We start from the raw sequence: 24,775 nt of genomic DNA on the forward strand, positions 1-24,775 counted from the left end.
TGCTTTATATATATATATATCATATATGTATATATATAAAATTATAAAAAAGTAAAAAAAAATAATTATCATCACTATCTGTGTGTCCTCAGGAAACCTGAACTCATTATATAACCAAGAACTCATAAGAAGATTTTAGTGTGTTGGTGAGGTGGGTGTAGTATGGGGGCATCCATTTGTGAAGGAAGGGGCAGGAACAGAGAATTTTTGGAAAAGAAATTTTTTCTCTCTCATCTTCTAGAGAGCTAACAATGGGGCACATTCAACATAGGCCTTTCAGAAAGTGAGGAAACGCTCCACTAATCTAGATTCAGAACAACCAGAAACACAGAGACCTCTTCCTGATGACCATCCCAGAATCCTCCTAAACAGGAAGTTCTGAAGCCACAGAGTTTTGAAGAATAGGAACTCAAAAGTTACCAGGAATTGGTAATTTTGTGATAGAGTTTACTAAAAGCTACCAGATAGTCTATTTATTGTAAATTTATATTCTGGTCACATCACATTTTCTCATTATTTTATCCATGGAGGTAGATATATGGGCGTTTTCTTTTTTAGAGCGTGGTATCTTCTGTCTGGAAGATCCAATCTGCACTTTAAGAAAATTAAGAAGGAAAAAAGCACATGAAATAAGCAATTTGGTCGGAATTAATACAGCATACACAATGTTTTAAAATATAATGGGGCCTCCCTAGTGGTGCAAGGGGTTAAATCACAGCATTATGAAACTAGCCACAGCCACTGGAGCATGAGTTCCATCCTGAGCCAGGAAGCTAAACCACATGGCGCAGCAGACCTCTCTTGTCTTGCCCGCTGCTCCCCTCAGCAGTGTATTTCAGTCAATCAACCTGTTCTTTCCCCCACTCTGTCTCTGGTGAATCCTCCCAACTCCCTTACCCCACCCCTGCACTTCTGGCCTGTACCCCAGTTCTTGTATGAATAAATAAATAAATCTTTAAAAAATATATAATGGAGGCATTCTAATGTAATTTTTTTAAGTGTTTTTTTTCTCCAAAGGAAGAAAGAATGACACAAATGTAAATTAAAAACATAATTTTAAAAATAATTGTGATGATGGAAAGATTACTTCTTATCTTTTAAAAAGCATCACCGGGGCCTCCCTGGTGGCCTAGGGGTTAAGTCTCAATGCTATCAAGGTGACAGCCTGAGTTGGATCCCTAGTCAGGGATCTAACCCATAAGTGATGCAGCAGACCTCTTGTGTCTTGCCTGCTGCTCCCCTTAGCAGTGAATTTCAGTCATTTTACCTGTTCTGCTCCCCACTCTGTCTCTGGTGAATCCTCTCACCCCATGCATCTCTGGCCTACACCCCAGTTCTTTATGTAATAATAATAATAAACAATAACAATAATTATAATTTAAAAAATCAAAAATTATCTGTTGACAACAGAGGTTGGTTCTGAGCTTCCTATTTATTAAGAAAATGGCATAAAAGGAAAAAGAAAATCTTCAAATGGCTTTCTTTGTTAAGAAAAAGCAAAGGTCAAAATTGCATCCCAAGCACTTTAGAATCATTTAGAAACAATTCTAAAATTTGGAGTTCTTTTCCTGATGCTCAGGTTATGTTCTCTTTCTTTTATCATTAAAATGCCCTTACTTATATAAAATAATTTCAGTAATAGAGAACAATCAATGAATATATAATTTATGTCTTTGTTATTTTTAGAATTCAAACATGGTAAAATTGTTTTCAATGTCACATTAGGTTCCTGACTTTTAAAACAGTTTTACAGTGCTGGTAAGTGAAATCTACAAGTCTTATAGCCTCTGAATTTGGGGAACTACACATAGAAAGGACACTGACACTCAACAGGTTCCAGCGACTCAAAAGTTTTCTGAGGAATTTTTATGTATCTTCTTTAAAATTTAGCCATGGAGTGTGGAAAGGGGGTGAAAAATAGCAGAACAGGAAAGAGTAGAGTAAACTGCAGAAGCTAACTAAATGTGAAATAATGATACCTACTTAGGTTTTTTGAAAGATGTACTTCAGTGGAGGGAGATGATTCAAAATCAGCCACTGAAGCTCAGGGCAAGTAGAAATTTAAAGTTTCCCGAGCACTAATGGGGATGAAAGATAATGCTTCAACGTATGCTCAGAGCAGGCATATGGATAATTTATACATAAAGTAGTTTTTAGGCAGAAAACAAAACTTGGATGCTTGAAAATGTTCCCTAATGCTGACTTCATGTTTCTTACACCTGCTGCGCTGCATACTAACAAAACAAAAACAAAACAAAACACACATGCTTTCAGTTCTGAGCAAACTATCTTAAGCTAGGTGTCAGCAGGACTGGGCATCGTGGGTGTGGGTCCTGTGCCACAGCCCAGTGTCCATTGCTTGGGATTTTGCTCTACTCCCACATCTTGACATTAATCTTTGCACAAGGTGATCCCACATTTTCATTTTGCACTTGGCTCCTCATTGTGTAGGTGGGCGTGGGTGTTGGACTGCACACCCCCCACCCCTTTTGTGGGACACTATGCATGACAGGCATTTTAATGGTGTGTTTTGATGTAGAACTTTACATGTATAGGGTACACAGGTTGCAGAAACTGTATTGGCAGAAGAGGGGCAGGGAGCTTGTTCATAGAGTTGTCATAACCACAGCTCAGTGGGACACTGCTGTGAGGCATCTTCAAGCTAAAGTACAAGATCTGAAGTGACTGCATGATATTCAGCTGCCCATTTGGCATTTAATAATGCACAAGTAGTTCTATAAAAATCACATACTGTGAGGGCCTCCCCTGGTGGCACAGCAGTTGAGCGCTGGGCTGTGAAGCTGCCCGCAGCCTCTGCAGTCCTGGTTCGATCGAGGGTCCCACATGGTGCGCAGACCTCTCCTGCCGCCCGCTGCTCCCCTAAGCAGTGTGTTTCTTCAGTCTACCTGTTCTGTTCCCCGCTCTGGCTCTGGTGAATTCTCTCACCCTCCCGCGCTTCTGACTGTACCCAGTGCTTGTATAAATAAATAAATAATTTTTTTTTTTTTTAAAATCACGTATTGTGAAAGTTGGTAGTAAATGAAATACAATGCAAACACTAGGAAAATGTACATATGAGTTACATGCTTAGCTATGTCTACAAGTGTGTGGACTGAGGCAAGGACTAGAAGAGTAGATGGCTTTATACCAGAGCCTCAGATGCCTCCTCTGAAAATTATGGGAAAACAATACTGATTTATCAGACCTACTCTATCAAATCAAATATATGAAAGCCCTTCAATGAAGTCACGTGGCATCATGGGTAGGAACACAATCCAGTTTATATTCTAGCCCTAGTTTAGCTTCTGCTAGGTAAACTTCAAACCAGACCTCTCTTCTCTTTATAGGGTATAAAAGTAGCACTTTACTCATAGGATTCATGTGGAAATTAAATAAACCACATAAGGGACATAGTAAGTGCCTGGCAAGGAATAGGATGGAATTGTTACCAAAAGCAAAGGCATCAAAAGTACAAATAAAAAAAGTGGAAATATCAACACATCAAACTAAAAAGTATCCAGGCAAAAAATGAAATCATCAACAAAATAAAAAAGCAATGTACTAAATGAACAGGATAAAATTTTTGCAAAACATACATCTGATAAAGGGCTAATAATAGTAAAAACATATAGAACATTATTATCATTCAGGAAATACGAATAAAATCACACTGAAATTATCAACATGCACTTGCTATGTAATAGCTATTATCATAAAGATAAGACAGAAAGGTGAATGAGGATGTGGTGTAAAAGGTTGCTGGGGCTGTGAATTGGTGTAGTCACTGTCATGAAAAACAGTATGGAGGCTTCTCAAAAATTTAAAAGCAAAACTACCATGTGATCCAGCTATTTCACTTCTAGATATCAATCTGGAGAAAACAAAAATACTAAGCAAAAAGCTATAGTACAAGCTTGCAGTTAAACGATAATTAAGCCATAGGGGTAAAATGTACAGCATAGTGACTAGGGAAAATAATACTGAATTGCATATTTCAAAGAGCATACATTTTAAGATTTCTTTTCAAGGGAAACATGGTAATGGATGTTAACTAGACTTGCCGTAGCAATCATTTAGCAACATGAACAAATGATCGTGTTGCACACTTGAAATTAATGTTACATGTCAATTCATTTCTCAATAAAAAATAGGTGGCACTTATGATTCGTTATTTTTTACTCTATTTTTAAAGTGCTTGTGAATATTTGTTATCATTAATGTTCTTGTTGATTTATCACAAAAAAGAAAATGGATTTGAAGTTTAATTTCCATTTAATATATTTTGTTTGGCTATATGATTTTCTTAAAATGTTTACATTGAGGTAAACTTGGTTCACAAAACCATAAATGCTTTAAGGGTATATTCTCACATCTCTTATCACACCTAACACCTAAAGGTCCCTAATCTTTGGGGGGCCCTCCCCCTTTTATTTACTCCCTCCTCCACTGGTAACCTCCATTCTTCAGTCAGATCCCCAGGGTTTGTTTTGTCTGTTCCTTTGCTTTGTTTCTTTATATTCCACATACATGAGATCATTCAGTATTTGTCTTTCTCCTCCTGACTTGTCTCGCTTTAGCACAATCCCCTCCATTTCCATTCATGTTGTCTCAGCTGTGTAGTATTTCATGGTGTCTATGTATCCCGGATCTATTTTGGGTTGTTTCTATAACTTAGAAAATTGTGCTGCAATGAACATATATACCTTAGATAATGCAATGAATGAAGATTGTAGGAATTCATTAGTAAGCTCTGTATTGTCAATATTTTCTCCACTAATTATATAGTTCTATTTCTTTTCATATTTTCAGTATTTACAATTTGTGAATGTTTAGATTGATGTAAGTTACACACTATTTACCCACATTACAAAGCACTCTGGTTTGTATATGGAATATTTACATATTTTACTGATACTAAGAATATTCATGTTTTCCTGATAGAATATTGCATATTTGTTATTTTCAAACTCCCTAAAGGACTTTGTTTAGGTATATTTATTGCATGTAGTAATGAGTGAATTTTGGTTTATGATTCGATATACAAATGTTTTTCCTTATAAAAAATGAACATATATACCTTAGAATTAGTGTTTTTGCATTTGTCAGATAGATATGTAGAAGTGGAATTGCTGGGTTATTTGGCAGATATATTTTCTATGTTGTGAGATACCTCCACACTGTTTCCCATAGAGGCTGGATTAACCTACATTTCCACCAACAGTGTCGAAGGGCTCTTTTTTCCCCATATCCTTGCTAACACTTGTTTCTGTTATTTTTATATATAGGGCAGCCTCACAGGTGTAATGTGATATTTCATTGTGGTTTCAATTTGCATTTCTCTGATAATGAACATTTTTTTTTTTCCTCATGTCCGTGTTAGCCATCTGTATGTTTTCTTTGGAGAAGTGTCTTTTTATATCTTCTGCCTATCTTAATTAGGTTAGTTCCTGCTTATTATATTGTATGAGTTTTTGGTAGTTTTTGTATATTTGCCACTTTTCAGATATATAATGTGCAAATCTTTTCTTCCATTCAGTGGGTGTCCTTTTACTTCAATGATAGTTTCTTGCACTATGCACAAATTTTGTAATTTGATGGAGTCCTATTTGTTTATTTTTGCTTTTGTTTCCCTTCCTGTTGTAGTTGACTATCCAAAGACATGAATGAAGTTAATGTCATGTAGCATGTGCCTATGCATTTATGGTTTCAAGTCTTTAATCTATTTTCAGTTAATTATTGTGCATGGTGTGAGATAGTTGTCTAGTTTTTTTTTTTTAACGTGGCTGTCAATTTTTTCCAAAACTATTTGTTGAAGAAACTTTCTCTTGGCACCTTTGTCATAAATTAACTGTCCATATAAGCATGTGTTTATTTCTGGATTCTCAAGTGGTCTGTGTGTCTATAATACCATACTGTTTTGATTACAAAAACTTAGCAGTGTAATTTGAAATCTAGATGCATAATAGATACTTTCAGTATTCTTCTCTATTGTCAGAATTGCTTTATTTGGGGTCTTTTGTGGTTCCATACAAATTTCATTACTGTTTGCCCTATTTCTTTGAAGAATGACATAGGAATTTTGATAGGGATTGTATTAAATCTAACTATTGCTTTGGTTAATGGCCATTTTATTTTAAGATTTATTTATTTGGGGGAATATTTAGGGCCTCCATATATTATGTCATCTGCAAATAGTTATAACTAATTTTTTTTCAATTTGGATTTCCTTTATTTCTTTCTCTTGCCTCATTGGTCTAGCTAGGACTTCTAATACTATGTTGAATTTATAGTGGTGACAGTGGCCATCCTTGTCTTGTACTTGCTCTGAGAGAAAAAACGTTCAATTTTTTAATCACTGACTGTAATGTTAGCTGTGGTTTTGTCATATATTACCTTATTATGTTTAGGTATGTTCCCACTATCCACATTTTATTGATTTTTAAAAACACAAATGGATGCTAAATCTTGTCAAATACTTTCATACTATCTACCTATTGATGCGATCATATTTCTTTTTGAGTACCACCCTGGAGTTTAATTATAGAGGTTTTATACACCTGTATAACAACATCCATTAACAAAAGTCTCTTAATGAAATTACTGAAAATATTTTCATAAAGGCCATGTATATAGTACATCTAAACTATGGAAAGGTACAACTGAACAGTAGCAAAATGTAAGCTATATCCTGTTAGCACAATTAATCTAAATTCATTAGATTTATGATTTACCATCGAAGAAATTAGATAGAATGAATTTGTTGTCATAAGCAGTTTGTTCATTTACAAAACTCTAAGTGAATTAGGATCACTACCTCTCATCAGGTAGCACAGGCTCAACCTTCTACAGCATTTATAATTGCCCCAGATATATGTTATGTTACCTTAAAAAACTTGTAATTACCAAACTGAAAATCAATAATTTCTCTACACAATAAAGCCAATCTATATAGATCTTCTGGATATAATTCAAAGATTCATAATCTTGATGTGAAAGTAAAAAAGATTCAGAAGTGGTTGATTTTTTTCCACCTTAAGAAAATAGTATCTAGGTATTATAAGTGAAAATTTAAGTTCATAACTAATAAATCACGAAAAGATAGAGGCATTCAATAAAGTATTATAAAGTTAGAAAAGATGTCGGTCCATGATCAAATCATGGAAATGGACAAGAATCTATATTTTACTGACCTGTTTTATTCCCAAATTATTACCATTTGAATTTTTTATGTTAACGAATAATGTAAATGCTATGCTAAACATGAAGCACATGAAAGTAATGGAGGCCAAAATATTTTAAAGGTAAAAATATAGATGATATTTAAACAGAATTTCACTGGTTGTCAAAAACAGTGATCACTAATGCCCAATAACTAACTGAAAAATATTATGCCAGGGCCTCACCAAAAAATGTGAAAATAATACTGATGTTCTCACTATCACTATTGTTATTTTAAAATTTTACAGGAATTAAACAAAAGGCTGAAATTGGAAATTTACAATTGGCAATACTGTAGACCGTTACAGTATAGTATACAATTAGGGATGGCTTTGCTTAGAAGACTAGAAAATTACTCAGGGAATAAACAGTATCTTCTGACTACCACACATCAACAAAATCCAGCTGTGTCTTGTGGACATGGTAGAGAAAATAGCAATTTTGAGGAAGGAGTTCTTCTACAGGCATTTCCTTGGAGGCAACTGGGGTTCTCTTCACATTACTGAAAAGACCAACTAATATGGTATGATTACTTTAATCCTTACATAGAACTTTACTTAGGCAAAATTATATGTTTCCAAAATACATTGCCTTTGTCTACCATGCTAGCTTCAATATTTCATGGCCCACTGTAATCTTTTGATTTTCCTTCTTCGTAGATGGCAGTGTGACCACCAATTCAGAGATTGGAGGCTGTCTCACCAGCTGAGTTACACCATGGTAAAGAGACCCACAAAATTCTTGAGCAATCAAAGATAGTGTCTGAAACAAAGATCTGTACTTTGATCCCTCTTCAGGAGGTATTGCTCTTCCAATTTCATGTGGAGATTCTATCCTAGCGGCCCAAGTGTTTGAGGTGGCAGTAGCTAGCATTATTCCCACAAAACCTGATTCTTTTAAACTCTTCATTACTTTCTATCACTGAAGCAGTCTTATATTCCAACAGATTTTTTGCTTAATATTTTCATAAATAACAAAATGAATAATAGTCTCTGATATGCATAAGAAGCATATGAAGTAGGTATGTCCCTAAAAAATCTACTAAGTCCTCTAAGACACTTTACCACCATAGTAAAAAAGGCCATTCACTTTTCCCCACTGTTTCTTGCATCAAGTTATAATTGAATCTTTATAAGCCAAATGGGGTCAGTTGCTGTGAGTGCAGTAAATCGATGTTTAAATTAGTCCACATTTCTACTGGAAGGGGGCACGTCAATGGAGAGCATGAGATGACACAATCCTACTCTTTTCTTAGGGGAAATGTACAGTGAATGCCTGTTATTGCAGCTGAAGTTACATGTACCTAGGGAGAATCAGGAATGAATGTACCATTCAATTTTTTTTTTTAAAGATTTTATTTATTTATACTGGGGTACAGGTCAGAGGTGTGGGAGGGCGAGAGAATTCACCAGAGACAGACCAAAGACACTGCTGAGGGGAGCAGTGGGGGAGGCAGGAGAGGTCTGCTGCGCCGTGTGGGTCTCTCACTGGCTGGCTGCGAATCGAACCCACTCTACAGAGGCTGTGGGCAGCCTCACAGCTCTAGGCTCAACCCACTGCACCACTGGGAGGCCCCCACTCAAATTTTGATTGCAGTTTGAATAAGCAGCAAAATATATTGCTCTGGAAGGGGTCACCCCAATAATGTGAAGTCTAATTCTCTAATTTCCCTAGATCATCATTCAGCAGTGGAGTGGTCCTGGAGATAATACTTGGTTGACACTGTAATAATTGTGCTAAGCTGAACCTTAGACGCATGAAGTGTCACAGGAGATGACTGCAGCCATGTGTTTACAACTTCCAGTAGCCATGTTAGAATAGCTTCACTGTGCCATGACATCCCCTGGCAAACAGATGTCCCAGTGTCTAGCTCAGTCTCTCTCCTGCATGTCCTCCAGGTGCTGAGGCGGGACACGGATCAGCTGCCTGCAAACAGCCTGAGCTACAGCTACACAGAGTCACAGGTATGGCCAAGGGAGATGTTGGAAACTGGTGAGACCCTCTCTGTTGTTCTCCAGCCATGTCTGCTATTGCAACTTTCAACTTTCCTATTATTGATGTGGTGATTACATTAATTGTATGTATTGAAACATCCTTGTATACCTGGAATAAATGCCATGTGGTTGTGATGTATGATCCTTTTAATGTATTGTTGAATTTAGCATTTAACAACAGGCTAAGATTTTGTTGAGGATTTTTGCATCTATGTTCACCAAGGATATTGGTCTGTAGTTTTCTTGTGATTTCCTTGTTTGCTTTTGGCATCAGTATATGTGGTCACACAAAAGGTGTTTTTGAGCAGTTCCTCTTCAGGTTTTTGTAAGCATTTGAGAAGGGTAAGTACTGGTTCGCATTTGAAGGCTTCGCAGAATTCACTAGTGTAACCACCTGGTCTTGGGCTTTTGTTTGGGAACTTCTGATTACTGTTTCAATTTCCTTGCTTATAATTGGTCTATTTAGGTTTTCTATTTCCTCTTATTTAGATCTAAGAATGTGTGTTCATTTCTTTCCGATTCTCAAATTTATTGGCATAAAAATGTTCATAATAGACTCTTATTATCCTTTGTAGTCTATGATGTCTGCAGTAAATTTTTTTCTTTCTAGGTAAATGAGTTAAAAACATGTATTCTGGGATGAATGTCACCGAACAGGTGGATTTACTTATCCTATCAAGAAGGGATAAGGACCTTTGTTAGGCAATGAACCATTTGCAAACTATGTGGTAATCAAGTAAAATTTTGAGTAAAGTTAAATGTTCCCCCAACAGAGTGACATCCATAATTCATTCACTTGATTGATTCAGTATTTACCACATGCAGAATGTGCAGATATAGATTTTAAACAAGCAAGTATTCATCTGAGTGGTGCTCACTGTCCACTGGAGGGGACAGGTGAGTTAAAAAATGGTGAGGTCTTATAGCAGGAATTTAGAAAACCTAATAAGGAACCAGGAAAAAGGCTGATTAATACAAAGTAAAAATCAAAATCAACAAGCAATTATAAACCAGAGACACATCACGGTGGGGGCAGGGAGGGAAGGAGAGAGGAAGGACTAGGGTCAAAATAAGGGGGGGTGCAATTGTATGGGGAATATAACCAAAATGATAATGCATACATTGTGCAAAAATGAAAAATGATGTAAGAATTATATAAAATAAAATATTAATTTTAAAAAATGGTGAGGTCTTCCCTGATACCTTATTTAGGTTTTCTAAATTCCTGCTATTGTAACAGGGTGGTCCTCAGGAAAGGGGGAGGTTCCAGGTTTCCTGCCCAACCCAAGGGAGGGTGGAACTGAGTAGGGAGAGAAGCTGCAGAGGAGACTGAGGAAGGAAGCAGGATGGAGCCAGAAGGAGACCTGAAGGAGGCGCATGGAGCCTAGAGACACGTGAAGAAACTGCGCTTGTCTTTTGGTCGTGGACTGGGTGACACAGATGTGGGTGAGACCCGTGGGGAGGTGACAGTGGCAGCTTTTATCTTGATTTTGATTTTGCTCTTTTCCTTCCGGGCTTGTCTGGTTGTTTCTGACCCTTTTCTGTGGGTCCCCACTGGAAGATGCTTTAGACTTGTGGCAGGCTTTGGGGCTTTGTTCTGGGCCAATCCCATATGGATGGAGTTTTACCCACGAGGGGACGGGTAATTTTGGGTGCTTGATTTAGAAACTAGATTCTCTGCATTTCCTGTATTGTTTCCTAGTTGTATTAAAGTTCCTTCCCATTAAAGTCTCATATGTTTTGTGTTGATGCTGCAGATGGCAGAACCCATTTAGAATAGGCAGGTTTGTGGGGTTTGGGCTGCCCCTCTCCCTGCCCTGTAACAGTATGAGTGAGACCATCCAGTATTTTTCTTTTTCTTTCTGGCTTATTTTGGTAAGCATGATCCCTTCCAGCTTCATCCAAGTTGCTGCAAATTGCATGCGTTTATCTTAAGTAAAAATCAAAATCAACAAGCAACTATAAATCAGAGACACACTATGGGGGGTGGGGGGAGGAGGGATTAGGGCCAAAAAAAGGGGGGTGGGGATTGTGGAATATAACCAAGATGAAAATGCATACATTGTGCAAAAATGATGTAAAAATACATAAAATAAAATAAAATAAAAAGTAAAAAAAATATGGTGAGGTATGCAGGTTAGATGCAGGTTAGAGGGAGCAGTTACATGGGGCAGAGGAACACAGAAGTGCCTGAGCTTAAGCAGCATCTGTAAGCTATGGATGGGCTTGTAATACCTTGTCCTTTTTAATCATCTTCAATTGCCACTTAAGTTCATTCAACACGTATTTAAAGAGTTCCTATAACACATCAGGCGCTGTTTGAAACATTGAGATTAAAGGACAAATGTCTTGAATTTATTGCCTTGCTCCTAGCCTAACCTCATGATTTAAGGTGGGGGGGGGTTCCTCAATTCTCTCACCTGTTCTCTCATTGAGCATCCTGCGCCCACCTTTTAATATACTGCTCTCTTTTCTAGCTAAAGTTTGGATTTTTGTAGGAAGTAGTAATCTGGGGCTACAGGGTATAGGGTGGCCAGTACCTCTTCTTGAAATTTGATCTTTCTGGAAATATGGTTACCATGGGTGGACGGGGGAGGCAGATTCAAAGTTGGTAGAGTGACATTTGAGTTCCTTAGGGCAGGAAAAAACACCTTATTTATCTTTCTCTCCACAGTACAGTACAGTCTGAGGTGGATGGCAATGGCTCAGAAAGGATTTTCTGGCTGAATAATTTAAGAAGGCCAAATATCAATAAAAATGCTATCTGGATTCTAGATCTTGGGATAGAGGGATAATGTGATGATTAATGGAGTGGTCACCCATGGTACTTTTATCCCTCTTCCTGTAGAAATATAAAATTAAAAACTTTTTTTAAAATTATGACCAGCCTATGATTTCAGGGGAAGGAGAAAACTCCCCCAGATCCCCAGTGACTCTTCCTCTATTCTATTTCTGGCATAAAATTAGCTGCCTGAAGACAAAGCCTTTTATTCCACAATTAAGGATGCAATTAGAAATGCAAATTCCTGAAAGAGTGAGCATAATGCTAATGAGCCTCAGGGTATACTTGAGGAATCTGAATCCACTCTGCTATAAGCAGCACCAAATTAGGAGGCAGCCTCTGAGCAACCAAAGGGGTAAAGGGACTTCCCCTTTACCTAAACCCCACATGGCAGGCTCTTTCAGAGACTTCCTTTAACTTAATCCTAACAAGCCCATGCACTAGGTATTATGTCCATTTTACAAATAAGAAATTCAACTTTTAACAAGTGATAAGCTGTGAAATCTGAACTAGTAGTCAGTATAAAGTATAAACCAAAAAGAAGATTTATCAGTATGAATTTAACTTGTGGTCCTGAAGGATTAACTTCATCATGGTTGCATTGCAGTTCACTGATCATGGCTTCAGTGAGAGACAACCTGGGTAAAGAATATGGCTTGGCCACCTAGAATATAGAATAAAAACCCATAAGGATCGAGAATCCTGCGTGGGATGTGCGTTCTCAAGACTGCCCAAGATATAACTTCTTTTGTCCCCGGGGTAAGAAGATGAAGAATATGGAGAATGAGATACAAGATGAAGTTCTCTCTGGGACCTGTCCTTACCCCAAGTCTCCTCCCTAAGAGGGCATAGATTGTATGTGCTTGTCTAAATTTGTCATTGATTTAGGTCTCAATTGAAAGAGAGCCAGAGTTCAGCGGATAAATGAAGGACCTGAAAGACTTTGCAGTGCCAACCAAGTCCTAGAAATTCCTGAAGCAGTACGCAGTGTCTGTGTCCTCAGACCAATCTGAATCCATGCATTTGGTGGTAGCCCCACTGGCATTGGCCTCCCATAGGATTGCTCAAAGATGTTAGTTTGTATTCTAATTTTTCTTTCACATCTATAATAGCAAAGAGAGGCTAGGAATTAATTCATTCAACAAATATTTACCAAGCGCACTTTATCCCGAGAACTGTGCATAAGGTACTGGGGACATGGTAAAATTAAGACATTAACTGGCATTTGCAGATCCAGTATTGAAGGGTATTTCCATCTTAAGGGGGCTTTCATAAAGACCAGAGTGATCACTATTTTAATAAATAAGATTTCTGGGCAAATTTACTGTAGGAAGTCATATGAGCATGTAGTAAAGCACATGGCACAAGAGATATGAGGAAATGATAGTTACAGCAATGGTGTGCACAATCTGAATTACCTACAGACATGGATTATGAGAATTCTGTGAGAAGAAGATCTGATTATTCATCTCTGTATCTTTTTAAAAAGATTTATTTAATTATGCATACAAGAACAGGGGTACAGGCCAGAGGTGTAGGGGGTGAATGCTGCGACATGTGGGTAGCTCCCTGGCCATGGATGGAACTCATGCTGCAGTGGCTGCGGATAGCTTCATAGGTTGCGTTTAACCCCTTGCAACACCGGGGAGGTCCTCATCTCTGTATCTTTAACATCTACTGCAGATTGATACTTTGTAGGTAAAATATGGCAAAACATGTAAAACATGGTAAAACCGTGTTTTCTGAGAAAAGAATTAAAGCACTAATGAATCAATGTAGGCAAATCTTATGTTAAACAATAGGGCTGGAGGCAGAACGAGGTATATTAGTGATATCATAACCTTTGAAGCATAAACTGTTTTAGGAAGCAGAAAGTTTGAGTTACCAGTTAAAATACGGATTTAGAGAGTCTAGCAAGATGGCACTAGACTGAAAAGTCCAGACCAGATTTTTCTGCATATTCACAACCAAATTACAAGAAACAAGGAATATGACTTTTATCACCAGGTCCATAATAGGTCCTGGCACAGCATTTACACTCAGAAAAAGCTTGATGACTATACATAAATAAATCAGCAATTGATTTTTAAACCAAATTCACAACAGAGAGTGTCGGGTAAATAATTGTCAGGCTTTTCTGCCCTCCCACCATCAGCTTTGCTGATGGATCCCTGCGGTCCTGAATGCATGCCTGATGGCGGGCACCTGGAGTGGGGTGAGGGCATATGTAAGTGGGTACACCTGGGCTGAGATGGGGCTTATAAGGGCGGCATCACAGGGATGCCAGCAGAGTGAGAGTCTGGACCAGAACAAGGAAGCGAGAGAACAAGGTCACAAGAGAATGCCTGAGAGCCCAGAATGAAGATTCACCAGGGGCTGGGAGGCCTGCCAGCCTCCTGCCGGCCCCACCCTGCACCCCAGCCTGCCGTGTACCTGGTAAACTCAATAAAAGCCTGGAAAAGCCATCAAGGGCTCCAGGACTCTCCTTCACACGTAGATTCCAGTCATAGAAAACCTGCACTGTGGCCTTCCTGCCACTACAGAGAGGTTATTTACTTGAACAGTCAAAATCAATACTTTTTATTAACAAATGAACATGGATCAATTTTCTCATTTCCATTCTTTCCTGTGACCTCTTACTCCTCACTGGCGGGCTTTTTGGTTTTTCTTTCTCCCAGTGTCCTGGGTGCTGTTGCTCTCCATAGCAAAGCGAGGGTCTCTTCAGTCACCGATACTCAGGTGATCTAAATCCCCTATTACCTCTGACCTTGTCTTAGTAACATTTGGATATATCAGTAGCAGGAAAACCCTTGCTCTGTGTTACAGGGGAGCTGTTACCAGTTGGCGTGGAAGAAGGGAAGAACACATTTCAGAGACAGGAAGGCCTCAGTCTTCCCATATAAAGAGCCATCAAGTACATGCAATAAAATCCATATTCCAGTGGCTTGGGAGCTCAAGTACATCTGTGTCTGAAGAATGCATAATGTAACTTACGGAGCACTTTGAAAAATATATTATTCAAATTTTTAGTTTACTTTACAATTTATGCAACTATAAATGTTTCACAATGCAAGAAATACACCATACAAATAGCCCCATTAAACCAAGTATATCCAAGTCATTTGTAAAGAAAATGTACAGTATTATCATTAGGGACAGCTCCGCTTGTGCAGCACTACCAAAGCACTTAACGCCCCTTACAAAATGGTTAAAAGCAGGGAAAAAAGTACAAATAGATTGGAAAATATGGAGGGTTGACTTAAATTTAAAACCTGACTCAGCGTGCTTGCTCTATTGCTCTCCCTCCCTTCAGCATGTTTCAGGCAAACAAATTGCTATCACCTGGGTGGATCATTTCTGTTAGGAAAATGAGGCCAGTTTCTGCAATTCCAAGAAGATACACTCTCATATTCTGCAGAGTGTGTGTGTGTGTGTGTGTGTGTGTGTGTATGAGAGAGAGAGAGGGAGAGATAGAGAGAGAGGAGGGACAGTGGGATAAAGAGGAGCATGTTGTTGGGAAGAAGAGGAGGTAACTCCAAGGGGAAGGATGGTTTTGTGATACAAATATTCTAAGTCAGCCGGATTGTTTATTATGAAATAAAGAGGCTGCTTGTTTTCTAGTTTAGGTTTTGGCATTATGGGAAAATATGGACAATACTAAAGAAATCCTGTATGTCCTATAATACACTTTATTCTGCATAAAAACTCCCAAGAAGTTTATGTTTGAATCTCTCTGCTCTTTAATCTTTTCCTTTATCTAAGAGGCTGGTACTATGCTGACAGAAACAGACTGGGAAATGCTGCCACAGTCCCTTCAGCAGTCAGTACCACACAGGCTGAGCCCTTGCGAGATGGAGGGAATTGGGGAGAAGTCTGAGGCTGCCACCAAAGACTGTGGAGTCCCTGGTGTAAGTAACATGGGGTAATTCAGGCTCCTTTTCACCTCCCACCACCAGCCTCTGCAGCCACCGACTGCAGCTTTGTTTTCCTTCCAGGTTTCATTTCCCACACACGAAACCATGTTATTGCAAAAAAAAGCACTTAGGAGCACAAGCATAGGGCACATGCAGTTATAAATATGGATACCCGGGCCTAGAAGCCAGACATCACCGGGGCTACGAGGCTCAGTTGCTGCCTGCCTGCCTCCCTGCCTGCTGGTCAGCCTATGTATCTGGTCCTCTGCTTCAGCATCAAAGGCATGTCAGATGCACTTAGGATTCCAGGATTCTTTTTGTTTGCCTGAGTCAACAGTGGACCTGCCCGCTTGGGATGGTTGTGCAACACCTTCCCTCCCAGGACCTCAGTTTTCCTTTCTATAAATGAAACAGTAGGTCTGTGATAGCTAAGGTAACTCTAGTCCTAGAGTTATATAAAGCTAAGCAGAATGAAGAAGAAAATACTCCAGAATGTCATTCTCAGATTAAACAGGCATGTTCCTCATCTGATATTTATATAATCAGAGAAATGCTGCTACCAATTTATTTCGAGAGAGCAACTAGTTGATTTTCTAAAATAAGCACAACCAGCTGGTAGTGGTCCTATTCAAGCACTCTAGACAAAGCAAGCATCTCTATGAAAATCCCATAGCTAAAACTGGTGTAAAAGCACCCCTCAAAATGACAAAGGTACAAATTTACCAAGTCATTTTTAGGAAGGATTCCTCTTAGACCTTGCTGGTTCATTTATTTTTTTGCCTTTTTTTTTTTTTTTTAAGGGAGTATAAGGAATGTCTGTTTTATTACAGTTCATGAGAACAAGATCAGGGGATATGTAAGATCTTTCCCTCTGATTTTATTCGATGCATGGCCTGTATTTTTTCCAATTAATTCTATGCCTCAAAGAGTTATTAGATGCTGAGGTCAGCTCTCTATATACAAAAAAGAACATTAATAACTGAACATTTGGGAATCAAATATTATTTTTTAATACTGCAGAGAAATCCTTTGGATAATTTCCTTTGAAGTGTCAGCTATTTTTAAGCCTCATTTAAAAAGCAGTTCCTCCTTTCAATGCAATTTACAACTATTAAAATGTTAAGATAGCATTCTTTATTATCATAAGTCTTCATATCTTTTGTACATTGAAATTTTATTTACTACTTTAGAGAATAAAGGTTTGATTTGATTAACACTATTCTTTTAAATCAGTCTGTTAGTTTTTACACAATATTATATTACTTCACTTAATTTCCCTAATCTTCCATAGCTGATTTAAAAGGTCTAAGTTATTATCAATGCATTTTTACCAAACCTCCAGTACATTTTAACATTTTATGCATTCTACTTTTTATCAAGATACAAACAATATGGTCATTTTTCATACCAGTTTTGCTCTATTAGCATCTAATTTATATTAACTGCTTACCTCTAGCTTAATTAACCCAACTGGCTATCCCAATTTGCTACCCCAGACTAAAATAATATTTTACATCACATGATCAACAATGCAGTACAAGAAAGCAGAACAGAAACAGTCACTTTCCATAACTGTGACATCATTACAGGGCGTGTTTTAGGGTGGTTCTGAATAGTTTCACAGATTATACTGAAGTGTATCAAAATGGTCTTCTGAAATGCAGTTGGACAAATTTGGAACACTGGTATTTTGATTTATAATATCAGAGCTTCTGAGATATTGGTGTAAGTAGGGACTCTATGTTTGTCAGAATGACCAGCAAATCAAGCCCCTTGAGAACTTGTGATATCTAGAATCCTGCTCCCTTCTTGGCCCTGCTCAAGCTACCTAATCACACCAAAGGTAACTTTCAAAGTGGAATCAACAGGGCAAGTCAATGCAAGTACATAAATTTGTATTTATAACCTGTACATATGCCAGGAAAAGACAGTGAAACTGCAGGTGAGGAGAATATAACCTTAGGTGTGAGTTATACCAGATGTTGAGGCAGATGGTTAGAGGAGAATACAGCAAGGATGGGTGTGGGTACTCCACTGGTGGAGGGATTCATTTTTGACCATTAATTAGACATAATTTTCTCCTTTGGCAATGAATACTTTCATTAATTTTAAAAGTATACTCAACACTGATAAGGGATATTTTGAAGGGAAGTAGGTGGCTTGTGCTAAGAAGAGGTGAATGTTATAGTTGAGTGATGATGGATCTTATTCAAGAAGAGTTGGCGATGAAAGGCTGGAAGGCATTTCAAGTTCAATTAGTAATTTTTTTTTCTGGGAAATTAATTAGCTTTATCAGGCAAAGAATAAGAAACTGTGTAGCCTCAGAAACTGTGGTAATGAGATGTCACAGAAGAAAATCATTTCACTAAAGCTTGTAGGAAAAACAAAACCTATTATCTTTTACAAGAGTACTTCTGGTTTCAAATCAGTCCACCAAAGTTAATAGAATATAGACAGCAAGCAGACCAGGAGGTGACACAGATATATTTTCTTTCCATTTGGATGGTGGTCCAATGTCCAGCGCTTTTATCCACATAATCAATTTAAGATAATAAGAACTGAAAACGTTTCTTCTCATTTCCATTGCAACTTGTACTAAGAACTTTACTTTCGATCACACAGGATCAATGAGGATGGGTTAATATGAACACATGTTCCACTGATACCAGGTGTTGCCTTTGTCTCCCCAAGCTGGATTATTCACAAAATGCAGATGACAGTAAGAAATGCTCTGGTGCCTACCTGACGTAGAGGGAGCGCTTCTGGTTGGTTCGCAGGGACCCGGACCCGGAACTCATGCTGTGGTTCATCATCTGCTCTCGTAGGTCATGGATTTTGGCCTCAAATCGAGCGTAATCTGGGAATAGAAGGAAAGTTAGCAAATTTGTTTCTGTATCTTCAGGGAGCTACAAATGCAGCATAACCAAGGCAGCCCTTCATCCTTCCCATTGGTTCCCTTGCCAGTCAACAGGGAGATGCACAACTCAAGAATGTTCACTTGTTTAGTTTATTTATTTGCAGTTGTTCACCAGAGGAAAATAAAAGCCAAATCAGTTACTTTCCAAAACATAACTAGGAAAAAAAAAAAAACTGCCTTTAAGCCTCAGTATGTAAAAAGTTCATGAGGGAGTGAGTGGGCGGGTGATAAATGGGCTACACACACACACAAATCAAGTCAAGAGGAATAGAAAACCAAAATGGCTTATGAAACCATATAATATGTAGAAGAAAAAACAGGTGAAACACTCCATGACTTGCACCTAGGAAACACCTTTGAGAACTCATATCCAGAAGCAAAGACAATGAAGGAGAAGAAAAACGAATCAAATTAAAAAGCTTCTGTACAGCAAAAGAGACAGGAACCAAGCACGAAGCGACACCCCGCTGAGTGGGAGAAAATATTTGCACACCCGTCATTTGATATGGGATTGATCTCAAAGATCTACAAAGAGCTAACACAACAAAAGCAGAGCAGACAACTTAGTCAAAAAATGGGCAGAAGAGTTGTACACTTCTCCAAAGAGGAAATGCAAATGACCAACAGGTACATGAAAACATTCTCAACATCACTTATAATCAGGGAAATGCAAATCAAAACTATAATGAGTTACTACCTCACACTGGTAAGAATGGCCCATACTAAACACAAACAAACAAACAAACAAACAAAAAAACTGGTAACAACAAATGCTGCCAAGGATGTGGAGAAAAAGAAACCCTCTTTCATTGCTGGTGGGAATGCAAACGGGTCCAGCCACTATGGAAAGCTGTGTGGAGGGTTCTTAAAACCCTAAAATTGGATCTACCATATGACCCAGATATTCCATTCCTGGGAATCTATCTGAAGGGCACAAATAGACTAATTCAAAGGGAAACCAGACTCCTATGTTCATTGTTATACTATTTAAAATAGTCAAGATCGAGGCAGACCTCTCCTGTCTCCCTGCTGCTCCCCTCAGCAGCGTGTTTCAGTCAGTCTGCCTATTCTGCTCCCAACTCTGTCTCTGGTGAATCCGCTCACCACCACCCCCTCCCCACTCCGCCTCCATATCTCTGGCCTGTACCGCAGCTCTTGGATGCATAAATAAATCTTTAAAAAAAAAATAGCCAAGATATGGAAACAACCCAAATGCCCCAAAACAGATGACTAGATCAAGAAGACGTGGTACATATGCACAATGGAATATTACTCAGCATTCAAAAAAGATAAACGCATGCCATTTGCAACAACATGGATGGAGCGGGAAGGCATTATGCTTAGAAAAATAAGTCAAAAAGAAACAGAACAGTATCAGATGGCCTCATTTATAGGAAGAATATTGAGAAACTGAGCAAAGGATCAGGAAAAAGACAAAACTTGCAGGCAAACCATAGAGCCCAGGCATACCCCTGAGGAGGGGAGCAGTCACGGCAGGGGAGGGAAGAGCACAGGGGGCTATGGTGGTGGCTCAACCTAGTGCTGTGGAGGTAAGAGAATTATGGAGTCTACACCTGAAGGGAGAAATCAAATATTGCACAAAAATGAACAGTGATGTAAGAATAGAAAAAAGGGATATACAGGCTATCCTTGTGGGAAAGGAACTATATTCTGTCTAGAATGTGGTGGTGGATACAACGACATAGAAATACACAGAACGACATAGAACGACATAGAACCAACATAAAACGACATAGAACTAACTACATACACACTTAGACAAATGAGTACAAGGGAGACTTAAATAAGATCTATGGATTAGGGCCTCCCTGGTGGCGCAGGGGTTAACGTCTCAGCACTATCAAGCTATTGACAGTCACTGTGACATGAGTTGGGCCCCAGCCAGGGAGCTACCCACACAGCACAGCAGGCCTATCCCGTCTTGCTCACCCGCTGCTCCCCTAAGCAGTGTATTTCAGTAGATCCACTTTTTCTACTCTACACTCTGTCTCCGGTGAATCTTCTCACCCCCTGCACCTCTGGCCTACACCCCAGTTATTCTATGCATAAATAAATAAAACTAAATCTAAAAAAAAAATTGATGGATTATGTTAACATCAGCATCCTGGTTGTGACAAAATGCTACAGTTTTACAGAGTGCAACCTACCACTTGGGAAAACTAAGTAAAAAACCACACAAGTAGCTCCCTGCTTTATTTATTACAAATGCATATGAATCTATAAATATCTAAAAAAAACCTTAATTTAAAAAAGATAGGAAAAAGACATAAAAGCCATGGAATTATCAGTGCTATTGGGGTTGAAGTGGATATGATGCTCTGTACAGATTTAAATCATTTTGAGTGACATTTTCATGCCTAAAAGAATTAATATTTATGACTGCCACATGGCAGATACTGCTTAGTGCTTCATCGGCACTATTTCATTTCTGAAATTACAAAATGAAGTCCACAAATATGGAGAAATTTGAATGATCCAGAAAAACACAGAATAAAAATTGAGAGGTCCTCTTGTGTTTTCTCTGCCTCCACGCCCCACCCCCCCACATTCTCTTTCTTTTCTTTTACTGCTGTCTTTCCTTACCACTTGCCCTGGAGGTATATGTATGGCTGTGTGCCAGATTCCACAGATATTTCTCAATATATTTGAATATATGTGTATACACACACAAATATGAGATCATAAGTATTTATTATGGTAACACATTTTTCTCCTTTTCTAATAATGTAATGGTATCTTCACTAACTTTCTTCTAAACACATCAATATCACCTCTCTTAATACCTTAATACCGCATACTCCATACTTTCCATGGCAATTTATTTAACAATTCCCATTTTGGTAAATATTTAGGTACATCCAGGTTTATATTGTTACAAACAGGGATCTTTGGTTTATATGTGCACCTTTATGGAAGGTAAGTAGAACACCAAAGTCCAACTACTGATGAAAGCTTTGCAGTCATCAAGGAAGAAAATAATCTGGACTGGGACACAGAGCGGGCGCTCTCATCTTCCTGTGATCCGTGCTCCACATTGCCACTTGTAAATACCACACGTGGTCCCTGAGAATCTCAAAACTCCCATCTGTTCCCAAGACACCCCCTTTTACAACTTTGATGTTCCTTCTTTTGATGTAAACCTGAAAAACCACCTCCCACTGTCTTTTCTGAAACTTCTAATTCAGTGCCAGTCCTTCATCTTATTTGATCATTGTGCATTTATCACACCAATTGCAGGTATTTGTGTGGGTACTTATCTCCCCCATTCCACTGAGCTCTGTCAGGGCAGATGCCATGTTTCACTCTTCTTGGAATTTCCAGTTTCTAATGTAGTATTTGGTGTTTAGTAATATACGCTCAATTAACATTTGATGAATGAATGAATGAATGAAAAAAGAAAGAGGAAGTTAGCAGAATCATTAAAAGAATTCAGTTACAAAATGCCAGCAAACACTGAAAATGCCAGTTTCCAATATTTAAGCTTTTTTCTGAAATTGCTCATTTTCAGTGTCAAGGATTTTCAATGAAGAAGACTTATTTTTCCCCAAGGCTAAATGTTCTGTCTAATTCCAAGACTATTTTTGTCTAATCCTTATCTGTTCCAAAATTCTGCTGTTATTTTTTTTAAAGATTTTATTTATTTATGCATACTAGAGCTGGGGTACAGGCCAGAGATGTGAGGGGTAAGAGGATTCACCAGAGACAAAGTGGGGAGAAGAACAGGCAGACTGACTGAAATACACTGCTGAGGGGAGCAGCAGGCGAGACAGGAGAGGTCTGCCACGCCACGTGGGTTGCTCCCTGACCGGCCGGGAATTGAACTTGTGCTGCAGAGGCTGTGGATTGCTTCATAGAGCGGTTCTTAACCCCTTGCACCACCAGGGAGACCCTGCTGTTACTTTTATTGTTCTCTAGGTGATCTCGGTGCTCTCCACACCTCAGTCATGTGATATATGGGTAACAATTCTCTGATACATATTTATGTATGATCAACACTGTGTTGGGCTCTTTTATCACATTTTATGTATTGTAACAGGACATTTGCTGTAATAATAAACCATGTTATCCTTAGTGGGTGGATCATTAGATCCCCAAAATATTATCTGCCATACTTTGAAATGTTTGTCAAATACTATAGCATTGACATTTCCCACTATGGATTAAGAAGTGTTCTGTTGGATGTGTTGCACTGTACTGCATTTGTCTTAATTGCAATATATCCTATTCTCAACTTCTCCACTCCACTTCTCCAGTGATCATGTTGATCACCAATCCTATCCACCAATCCAATTCAAAAGTGCTTCTCTCTCTCTCTCTGCCCTTTAAACTTAAGTACAAGTTAATTCCAGCACACACACACACACACACACACACACAGAAATATAGCTTATGCTTATGTGTGTGTGTGCGTGTGTGCGTGTGAGAGAGAGAGAAAGAGAGAGAGAGAATGAGAGAGACTGTATTTCTAGCTTCTTACAAATAAATGAAGAATGCAGGAAAGCCCAGAGTATCTAGGCTGCAGAGGGCCATTTTTTTTGAGGTGTAGAACTGGTTTCCAGAAGCTCCAGATAAGTCAGATCCATTCTTGCCCAGATGCCAGTTTTCCTGGTAGTAAGCAGAGCTCATCCAACTGTAGAGGGCCAGGAGTAGAGGGGAAGTAGAATATGTTTTGTTGCTGGTAGATGTTGAGGCTTGGTTACTGGGAATAAGCTTCCAAGCTTTTCCTAGGTATGGGGTATGGCTTCTTCCCTCTACTCCAGGCCATGCAATTCAGAGATTCCATGTCTTACCACTGTCTCTAGATTCAGGAGGAGGTGGTATGGTCTTCCCTGACTCTATGCAGTAGTTCTAGAGATGTGTGCCCCCAAATTGGGATCCTTCTTTTCTCCATTCCAGGCTCTTGTGCATCTAGCTGGCCAGAGGCAGTGGCAATTATCACCATGATCTCCACACTGCTGTTTTCTACTCTGCCCTCCCTTTCTTGATTCCACTAACTCCATGGGCATTTGAGTAACTCACCTTCTGGACTATAGGTATGTGGCTAATCAGGCATCCTCACACAATAAATTGAAAGAGAAGGATGAAATTTTAAGCTATTTTCTGGATGATCTTAGTGAGGTATTTTCCAGATGTGGCTAATTCTGCCATATTCCCTCAAATGAGATTTTAAAATGTTGCAATCATTATCTTGTAAAGAGGAATTCCAGCATACTGAGCATCTACAATAAGTTACTATCTGTGATAAATACCTTGAAAATTATATTACTTTTTTTAATTAAAAACTTTTTTAAAGATTTATTTATTTGTACATGCACTGGGTACAGTCAGAAGCACGGGAGGGTGAGAGAATTCATCAGAGCCAGAGAGGAGAGCAGAGCAGGCAGAAAGAAGGACCGAAGTACACTGCTGAGGGGAGCAGCGGGAGGCAGGAGAGGTCTGCGCGCCGTGTGGGACCCTCGCCCGGGGTTACTTTTAACGAACCTCTAAAGTAGGCATATTATTTTGGACATGAGAAAATAGGTTCAGAAACATTAAGTAACTTCATGAGAGTCAGATAACTTCTTGGTAACACGAGCTGATGTCTTGCACATTTGCGACCTCCTCCAGCTGACTCATCTTTGTCAGTGACCAGAAGAAGCAGTAATCAGAGCAGGGTTAGGAAGTCTAAGCAGGGTTAGGAAGTCTGAATCTTAAACCTGTCCCCTACCAATGGGGACTTGGGAAGTTTGCTCATCTGCAAATTGTGAGATGCCTCTCACAAAGTGGTTTTGAGAATCAAAATGAGATTTACACGAAGCATTTGTAAATGTAAGATAGCTGCTGCTGTTATTACGGTGGCTCTTGTCAGCACAAATGCATATGCAGTCAGTCCTCAGTGGCTCTAGGGGGACAGACGCCTTCTATTGCTATTTGCTCATTCTGGACACTG

General features: G+C 38.8%; 1 protein-coding gene across 22 annotated transcripts in view; it reads right to left on the reverse strand.

Annotated features, from left to right (window-relative positions):
- DLG2 (discs large MAGUK scaffold protein 2) overlaps positions 1 to 24,775 on the reverse strand; it is a gene marked incomplete at both ends in the record, with an annotated part of 1,956,162 nt that overhangs the window by 164,794 nt on the left and 1,766,593 nt on the right. For 19 of the 22 annotated variants that reach the window (XM_084247148.1, XM_084247146.1, XM_084247145.1 and 16 more), the window contains one exon: positions 18,651 to 18,765. In XM_084247148.1, the coding sequence (XP_084103274.1) occupies positions 18,651 to 18,765 (115 nt within the window). Of the gene's footprint in view, positions 1 to 18,650; positions 18,766 to 24,775 lie in introns of those variants that run through there. The other 3 variants (XM_084247154.1, XM_084247153.1, XM_084247152.1) reach the window with 1 other exon arrangement.

This window comes from Talpa europaea (genome assembly GCF_964194135.1).
Source record: "Talpa europaea genome assembly, chromosome: 1".
NCBI lineage: Eukaryota > Metazoa > Chordata > Mammalia > Eulipotyphla > Talpidae > Talpa > Talpa europaea.